Source organism: Patiria miniata, unplaced genomic scaffold, assembly GCF_015706575.1.
Source record: "Patiria miniata isolate m_02_andy unplaced genomic scaffold, ASM1570657v1 HiC_scaffold_30, whole genome shotgun sequence".
NCBI classification, from domain to species: Eukaryota; Metazoa; Echinodermata; class Asteroidea; order Valvatida; family Asterinidae; genus Patiria; species Patiria miniata.
The window spans coordinates 5,950,411-5,960,041 of NW_024037070.1; the positions used below are offsets into that span (position 1 = coordinate 5,950,411).

Consider the following 9,631-nt stretch of genomic DNA (forward strand, 5'->3'; position numbering starts at 1 on the left):
GCAGGTCTATTTTAATGCAAGCATCACACAATTAACTGTCCAATGATCATTTACCGTTCAAAAACAAGGGCGTTTTCCTGCCTTCATGAATGAACGACAATTTGAACAGGAAAACGGACGAAAAATGACCATCATTTCAGTAAAAAAATTCCCCATATTCGAAATACAAAAGCTGACAGTAAAAATAATGCCTGTGTGTAACCTCTGGTTCTCAGTCGGCTCAACAGATTCAAATGGCATTCCATGGACTGCTGTAAAAGAGGATTGTTTTAGTAAAATATGCATAACTTCTCATAACATGGACCAATTTCAGTAATTCCTTTTTTGATATGAGTGGAAGAACATGCTTGCTTAATATCTGCTTCATTGGTGTGTCAAATTTAATTGCTTTTTAATTTAAAAAATTGTTAATCCAGGTCACTTTCTTTTGACTGACCCTGTTTTGGGATATATGCATAGCCAACTAAACTGGATACATCCTAAAGGCAGTTTTGTCAAGGAGTTTGCTTTGCAGTATGAGAAGACCTTTAACGAGATAGAAATCCTAATTAAACATAATGTACCAACGTCTGTGTATTTAAAACGTTTAAAATGGCGTTGTCTGTGTTGCAACAGATAATAAACCAAAGTGACTAATAAATTTGCAGCTTTTCCCCCCAAAGTCCCACACAGATTGTCTTCAGTCATTCTTGTTAATTTAAATGTCGGTAATTTCCTGCGTCAAAATGGACACCACAAATAGTCCTTTCTTACTTCGTATCACAACAGTCTCTGACCTTTCCAATGATTCCATCTCATTGGCAATGTGTCTGTCAATGTTAAAATTATATTTATCAATTTTATTACATTATTATTATTTTTTTTTGGGGGGTGCCCTTATTTGGCTTTACACAGGCTTTTTTTTTGTTGTTCTTTTTTTAAGCTCTGGCAGGAGCTTCTACATGTCACTTGGTGGTCTGTCTGTTTGTCCCTGAAAATTGACCAAGTGTATGGTGTTCCATATGTGCCATCGGCGCCACATTTTTCGGCGTTGCATTTTTCAGCTCTGGCAGGGATCATTTTGATCGATTTCATGCAGGACTTTCATGCAAGACGTTTTGCAACATGGCCAGAACTTATTGTGCACTTGCACTTGTTTGGCTGGACATGGTTACGTCGACTAGCCTGTTCCACTTTTAAGGTTGACATGAACATGTATTTTCAATGTAATTAAAAAATAAAACCTTGGTTGAATTGTACAGGTTTAAATTGAATTTTACTATACAGACCTTGAGATTTTAAACAATAAATATTGTTATTTATTGACCATGTTATTGTTGTTTACAAATTGAATGTTGTGGTCATGTGATTGCAACTTTCAGCAAACTGTTCCCTTGAAATGTGATTGGTGCAAGATGGTGACATAAACTGTCTAATGTGGGCAAAATAACATGCCCAAAGATGCTTAAATTTTTTGGTTGCCTGTAGGTAGCCTGTTGGTATGATGTCACACTTTGCAGTGTTGTGGAGCTGGTACTCATACTCGAGTACATTTTTTGGTACTCGTACTCATGAGATTGTACTCGTACTTGTACTGGCAAGGAAAAAAATTACCCGTACTTGTACGGTACTCATGACAAAGTACTCGTTCTCTTGTGAACGTTCTCCTGCAAGAATTAAAAAAATATTTTAGAGGTACATACAGGAAAAGAATCAATTTTCTATTGTTTGGGAATCTTCTGCATTTCTTAAATGCCTAGATTGACAGCAAAAAATCCCTAGAGAACACGTGTACATGTACCCATTGAAATTTGTTTCTACTCATGGAAAGTACTTGTATTCGTACTTGTACTCGAGTACTTTGGTTCTCGTACTCATGGGAAAAAATTGCCTTGTACTCGTACTCATGATAAAATACTAGTACTCATACTCACACTCATGGCAAGGTACTCAAATTCATACTCGTACTCACGGAAATGTACTCGATAACACTGTGTCACAGGTAACATGGTATGTATGAGGATGTTTCGCCAAATAAATCTGCTTTTAAAAACCTTTCAAGTTTTGCAAAACCACTTTTGCCCATAGAGTTCGCACCCACACTTCAAATTCCTTTGAAGTAATCTTCCGTGGAGTATGAATTATAATGTGACCCACTATACCCGATGTTTGATCTGTTTACAGCTTCTGAATTTGATGTGCCTGATCATGGCGGCTGTGTGCGTCATTTGGAGTGGGTATCCCATCTTCGTCTGCGTGATGGCCATGATCTGCACAATATTCTTCTGCGTTCTGTTCTTGATGCACCTGGACAAGCGAATTACTGTCATCAATTGGCCATTTACTGTGAGTATTGTGACTTGTTTCTGTTACTTTGCGAGGTTTGGATTAGTAAGAGGGGAGATTAGATACACGTTACAAAATCTATAGTCTGAGGATCAGACATTCACGTTAGTGCGTGCTACACCACAAACATTTGATAGATCCGAAACATGCACATTTTATGTGACCCCGCGCGCGAGCCAATTGGAGTTTAGACTTTCGATCAGAAATGTACTGGGCTGTTGATAGGTCAATTTGGCTGCCATATGTTTTTGTAATACAACAAAAGTTACTAGATCCGATAGAAGGTTCCCCTCAGAATGGTCAGAATCTGGATTCAAGATGCTATCCGGTTCGTTAGTAAAAGTACTCGAGTTTCGTTGGCTTCTAGTTCCGATGGTCAATGCATCGGCAAGTTCAATGTGGGCCAACATAAATAAATAAAAGATGTTTCCTTTGCTTATTATTTCATCTGTTTCCACAGGAGCTGTTGAATAACATAACATGGACCATACTGCATTTCATTTCGGCCTGCGTACTGGCCAAGGGAGCTTCTGATTGGGCATGGATTTTGCGAGGTTTCTATCATTCTTACTACGGATGCTCAGCTTTTGCGGCTGTAAGTACAAAGAAGCGAGTAGTGTTGTCAAGGGCGGTTGCAGGGCTAGCCCATTGAGTGAGAGGTGAGGGGAGGGGAAAGATTCACTGAAAATGGTTGCTGAAGGCACTAGTGCCTGAAAAAAAAAATGAAAATCTACATACTTTCTAAAACATTCTCGGGGACGTATTTAGAGATTATTTAGGAATTATTTATTGACTATTTTATTTTTTGTTACATAATGTGAGGTCTTTCGCCTATGAGCAAATGCTGTGTTATTAATAATGTTGAACTTGAAAAGATATTTTTGTGACTTTTTGTCATTTTAATATGAAATCAGTTCAGAGGCTGGGATAACATTGCCCTTTTTTGTTGGGGGGGGGGGCACTGAGGCAATACATTATTTTTGAGGGGTTATCACTTTATTTGCGCTTTATTTAGGACCAGTGCATTTGGGGGAGGGGATTTCAACAACTTGAAGCAAATGTTAACCAAACAAAATTCTGTTTTTGTATTTAATGTGTCAGTGTGTTTCTGTTTTTTTTTATATAATTTTTTTTAATCATTATTTTTGATGGGGGATTGGGGAGATGGAATTATATAGGTTGTCAGGGCGGGGTATTTGGATGGCGGTCCAACATAGAGCAGAGTTGAAATTGAATCAATCCCAAGTCAAGTCGCAAGTCAAATCACAAGTCATGTCACCAGAAACAGGGTTAGAACAATGACATTTCACTTCAGTAGCTTATTAATTGACTTGAGACAGGGTGTCTTGTGATTGCCTTGTGGCGGCTTTAGCTCAGTAAGGCCATTCTATACATTTTGGGTGTCTAAAGCATGACATCTGTCCTTTTCCTGCTAACTAGGTACTTTGCCTTTAAAGTATCATTAAGAATGACTTGAAGCGATTTTTAATTTGTTGGGTAGATAGTTTGCAGAGGTGGCAGCAAGTCATTTTTTTGCAAGTCCAAGTCAAGTCACAAGTCATTGTTTGCAAGTCCAAGTCAAGGCACAAGTCATTAGGTCCAGTCACAAGTCAATTCACAAGTCATTAGGTCCAGTCACAAGTCAAGTCACAAGTCATTCGGTCTAAACACAAGTCAAGTCACAAGTATCTTTGTCCAAGAACACGTCAAGTTGCACATTATTTTGTCCAGCTGTAATAAGCTAAAAGAACCTGGCGTCAACTTACGAGTTATTTTGAACATGCCTCCATAATTCCCCTTTTTCAATGTGTTGCAATTACTATTCTTGTAGTTTATCACATATCTGTCGGATATTAGCCCTTTGTATACTTTAATAAATTTACTTTACATTGTAGAAATAAATGTTGAGATGACATGAAAAAAAAAAGACTTTGTATTGTTACCATGGAGCTTTACATGCAGACATGCCCAATCTGGAATTAGGGAAAATATACATTCTGTCTAGGGCAGATTTTCAAGTACTAGAGGCTAGAACTTATTTAGATTCAATAGCCATATGAAGCAAGAGTTTGTACGCAGCCCAGAATGACCGAAAATCTATTCGCGGTTAAGCCCCCCCCCCCCCCCGAAAAAAAAGTCACAGCGCGACTACTCACCGCTCATCGTGGGTTTTAAGGTGCCGCACGAAATTGCTCGTTGTGTTTGGGCCATCAGTGACAGTGGATCCACATATTTTACAAACAGCAGACCTAGCATCTGACTTGGGTTGGTAACAAGTCATCTTTTTCCAATACCAAGTCAAGTCACAAGTCATTGTTTGCAAGTCCAAGTCAAGTCACAAGTCAAAGCTGGTATTTACAAGTCAAGTCACAAGTCACAAAAATGGCGACTCGAGTCCGACTCGAGTCCGACTCGAGTCCAAGTCACATGACTCGAGTCAGCAACTCTGATAGTTTGCTATTCATAATCACTCTCGGAGGACAACTGCATTGAGGATTGCATCAGAGTTATAAAATCATAGCTGTCAGATGTAACAGCGACAGAAGAAGAAAAAAAATTGACCCCAATTTTATAGAATGACCCAATGACTGAACTTCATGTTCTCTCTGCAGGTGCTTGGATTCATTCTGACCATCCTCTACGGTGTCAGCACCCTGTTCAGCTTCCGCCAATTCCAAGCCCAAGGTGGCCTGAACCGCCTGAGAGGACACGGTGGTGGGCAGCAGGGTGCGACCGCCGCTACCATCACCACTACCACCACCACTGCTACTGCCCAACAGGATCCGCCTGCATATGCCGAGAAGGGAGGAATGTCTTAAGAAGGAGATTAGGGTCATTCCACCGGGTTGGGGAACAAAGTGTGACAAATGACCATTTTAAGAAAAGCATGAATGCCTTGCTAGCAGTTGCTCTACATAATATTTGTTGTTGGGTGTTTCACTACTGCAGAAAGTTTGAAATCATTTCGATGTATTTTGCCAAAAATATGAGCAAAAAATGTCATTTCGGATGTAACATTGACACCGTGTCAGTGTTACGTCCAAATATGACCTTTGTACCTGTTTTTTAATTTCTGTGAGACATTACCCAAATTCACTTTGCGTACTTCTTACTATACATGCAACACAATAAGAAAAGCTTTTGTTATGGTAGTCAGGTATCAAATGGAGCAGAAATGATAGCTTGGTTGTGTGGACGTAATATTTACACGGTGTAAAACTCAAATGTCACACTTCCATTGAGTGATTTTTACACCGTTACATCCACAATTGAGGTATTGTTTCTGCTATATTTGAACCCTGACTATACCAAAAGCTTTTCTTGGTGCTTAGGTGTCCAGTTGTAAATATGCAATGTGAGTTTGGGTAATATTTCACATACGTGTAAAAAATGGCAAAAAAAGAATATTTGGATGTAACATTTACACGGTGTCACGGTTACATCTGAATTAATTCATTTTTGCTCATATTTTTGTCAAAATACTGAAACACCTAAGACAAATATTATGTTGAGCAATTGTTTAGAATGCATTGAGACTTTTAATAATATAACCAAATATATGGATGTAACATGCACTGTTTCCCAACCCGGTGGAATTTAGCCAGTCTTTAAAACAATGACCCCAGGGCCCCTCAGCGTATAGGGTGCCAAAAAAAAATCCTCCAATTGCCAACATGTAAAAATTGGATTCAGCCTCATAATAAGGAGGAATAGGGTTAATCTTGAAAGACATCCCCCACTCCCACCCCCCCCCCCCTTTCAAAAAAAGTGTTGGCTTTTAATTCATTTGGTAAGCATAAAATCATCAATAGAGTCATTCCGTGTCAATTCAACACGATTTTGGACCCGACCCTCACAGATTGAAACGATATTTGGTTTTGATGATTGGCCTATATGAGAAACCCCCAGAACTGATTTTCTTTTGTAAATTGGCTCCTTAGTTTTTGAGATACGGGTCAACGAACTTTTGACTAATTAGCATGACCTCCGGACTTAAAATACCTGGGTTTTTTTTAACTATAGTGCCTACAAAGCCAAGTTGTACATCCTATTAAAGCTCTTTGAATGGCCTCCATTTCATAAAATAAAACCAAAATCATAGCATGAAGCGCAGAGAAAATGCGTAAAGAAATGACCTTTGACCTTGAATTACGAAAATCAATATGCTTCAAATTTTGTATTTTTTTTTCAAATGTTAGTTTATGATGCTAGCAACCATCTTAAAAAAATTGGGATGGGCGCTCTTAAATTTTTTAAGTTATGATTTTTAAAGATAGCATGTCTAGGAGAAACCTTTGCGGGTATACACGTTATCGGGCGAGAACTGGTTACATAAAGTGTTTTTAGTATGTTAGACTTTTTAAGCTTTTTCACTTTCTCGCAATTAAGAGATTGTTTGTAACAATGCTAGGATATGTATTTTTTTTGTCAAAAAGCATGACTGATAGTGTTAGCTGCAAGCAATTTTGAAAATGTGTGAACTTTTTTTCTGTTGTAGAAACTGCCTGATTGATGTTTGTGAACTTTGAAATACATTTGCATTGTATAGCTAGTAGTTCGTGGGATATTACATGTAGGCTTGTATAGTAATATTATGGGTCATTAGATACACTATTTGTATTCTTTATTCACTATTCATAAATACCTAAGACAGTTTATCCATTCCCATTGGTCGAGAGCCCGTCACGTGGCCAGTCTTAAACGGATGATAAAGACATAGCTGGCTGGTCTTAAACTTTTCCAGTGTCACATGAAATTTGGACTCCTATGAAATCCAGTACCTGTTACCATTTTATTGGTTGAATGTTCACAATCCTCACATAGGCATGCGCAATACTACCAGTGAGTCAGTATTTCATAGTCCTAAATTCACATCGCACTCGCCACAGCAATGGCGGTACATCGCGCAATACGCACAAGCCGGTCCCCTTAAAAGGAGTTGTTTAATTCTTACTCGCGAGCTGGACACTCCATTATATAGCCAGAGGGGTGTTTCGAAAAACATGAAGAAAATTTGTTGAACAAAATAGTTGGAAATTTGTAATTTTTGACGTGTTTTGACTTTTAGACTGAAAAGTTTAGATTTTTTGGCCAAAAAGGTATTTATGAATGGGAATAAAAATGTGCTTGGTTGGTATTAAACACTATGTTTAAGACTGGTTGGAGTCTGAATGCTGATAATTACCTGAGCCGAAGCATTCCAGACTCCAACCAGTCTTAAACATAGTGTTTAACACCTCTTCCCAATTGCACACACTTATTCCCTTATTATAGATTCCTAATGAAATAGGCTTTCGTGTGTTGTGGTATTATTATAGATTCCTAATGAAATAGGCTTTCGTGTGGCATCATCATAGGGTTATAAATGTGTGTTCAGTTTCGTCATCAATAAATTACATGTACATGAAGCAGCTAAAAACATAAATATTTCATGCCAGTTTTCCATATACATGTACATTAGGAATTATGTTTGTGGGTATACATGTAGAACTACATGTATATAGCTTGAATGTTTGGCTCACCATTTCACATACACTTTGTCTACAACTGTTGAGAGCACTATCTTAGTCCATGATTTATCTCCATAGACTTATTAGCAGTTTAGTTTATATTTCCAGACCATTAAATTACACTTTCATTCTCGTAAAGAAAAGGAAAGATTCTTCGTACACGTTTACTTGAAGTGTCAACAAATCAATCTGTATCAAACACATAGTTCAATGATAGATAAACACAAAAAGGAAATGTTTTCATGTTTTCATGTACCTTTAAGCATGGGAAATGCGTCATACCAAATTCTGTTGTCTGATTGTGGGGTCGACGTGCCAGACAAGATAACAAGCAGATACAAGGTCCGATTGGAGAACTTAACTTTTGGCCTTTCCATTCAACCGCAAGGTTAAACTTTGCCATTTAAACTGTGGCATTTTATCAAGTTTAATAAGAAAAAAAACAAGACCAGACCTTGTCATCCGATATGTGCGCTATTTTTAAGTCTGTCCACAAAAGACGATGACGTCCCACAAATAAAGTTTGATTTAGTCCACTACGTCACCAGGCCTGAATCACTGATCTGATATTTGTTCTGTACAGTTCAAGGGTGGACTATCGAACTGCTAACAAAGGGAGGCACATGATACCCAAAAAAACCTAAACGTAAATTTAAAAAAAATACTGATTTTTTACAGCAAACGGACATTGTTTTCTCCCTATCCTCCCCCAAACAAACAAACAAACACCCCAACACCCCAACAAACAAACAAACAAAAGTGAGAAATCACTTCAATAATGTTTCAGCTAAAGGAAAAAAAAAAGCTTAAAAATCTGTATTTTCTTTATTTGGTAAAAAATCTCTTGAGCCTTACAAGTTTCTGGTACAAATTCTTAGTTAGGAAAATATATATTTACAAAAAAAAAAAAATAAACATAAATAATGAGCTATAAATTGATGTGTTTTTTTGTCTTAAACGCTGCCAAGAATATGCGGGAAGTCCAGTTTATGCAGCTTTCTAACTAATGTATCTAATTTTTTTTTGAAACTTCCTTTTTGTGGTTTCCTGTGCTGATAGATGAAAGGATGTGCTTTGCCTTTCTCAGGATTTGTCTTAAAGCTGTGGTGTACGCCAATTTTATTTAACTACTGAGAAATCACTTCAATAATGAGTAATCATTTCAATAATGTTTCAGTTAATGGAAAAAAATGGCTTAAATTCTTGTCTTTATCTGAATTATAATCTTTCGAACCTTACAATTTCTAGTACAAATGTACAATGGGAAAATATAATAAATATATGATTTGTTGTGTCTTGACTAGTGTTGAGTTGTTTTAGAAAGCAAAATATCCATTAATAAAAAAATAGGGTATGTACACAGTTGTACTGTACTGAAAAGAAGTTTGTACAGCAAAATATCCACAATATTTGATGAAACATGACAAAAATTAATATGTGTAGACTGTGTTTTAAACGGGAGATCAAATCGAACGACTTGAAATTGACAACTGTTTTAGAGGGAGACTAGAAAGATTGTTCAAGTGCCGTAGGTGCAAAATACCTTTCTAAGAAATTTCACTGGAAATCTACTGACTTTCCACAATACTCCAGCAAAAACCCATAGATGCAATGGTCCTTTTTAAATAACCAACAAAAAATAAATTGTGGGTATCTCTGTCACAATAATATAAATGAATAGGATTTATCTTCTAAAGATATCGCCTGCTAAGAGATGTTTAATTTACATCTTCGAAAGGTCCAAGTTTGTAAAAAAATTCCTCTGCTTTAATTCAGTGTTTCAATGACTTTTCCCT

The 9,631-nt window shown here is 37.2% G+C and overlaps 1 protein-coding gene across 1 annotated transcript; it reads left to right on the forward strand.

Annotated features, from left to right (window-relative positions):
- Window positions 1-1,598: 1,598 nt before the first annotated feature.
- On the forward strand, window positions 1,599-5,266 carry LOC119739200. Its single transcript, XM_038214044.1, has 3 exons — window positions 1,599-2,325; window positions 2,786-2,920; window positions 4,938-5,266. Exons 1-3 carry the CDS (start codon window positions 2,116-2,118, stop codon window positions 5,142-5,144), a joined length of 552 nt encoding a protein of 183 aa, XP_038069972.1. The 5' UTR covers window positions 1,599-2,115; the 3' UTR covers window positions 5,145-5,266.
- The last annotated feature ends 4,365 nt before the right edge of the window (window positions 5,267-9,631 follow it).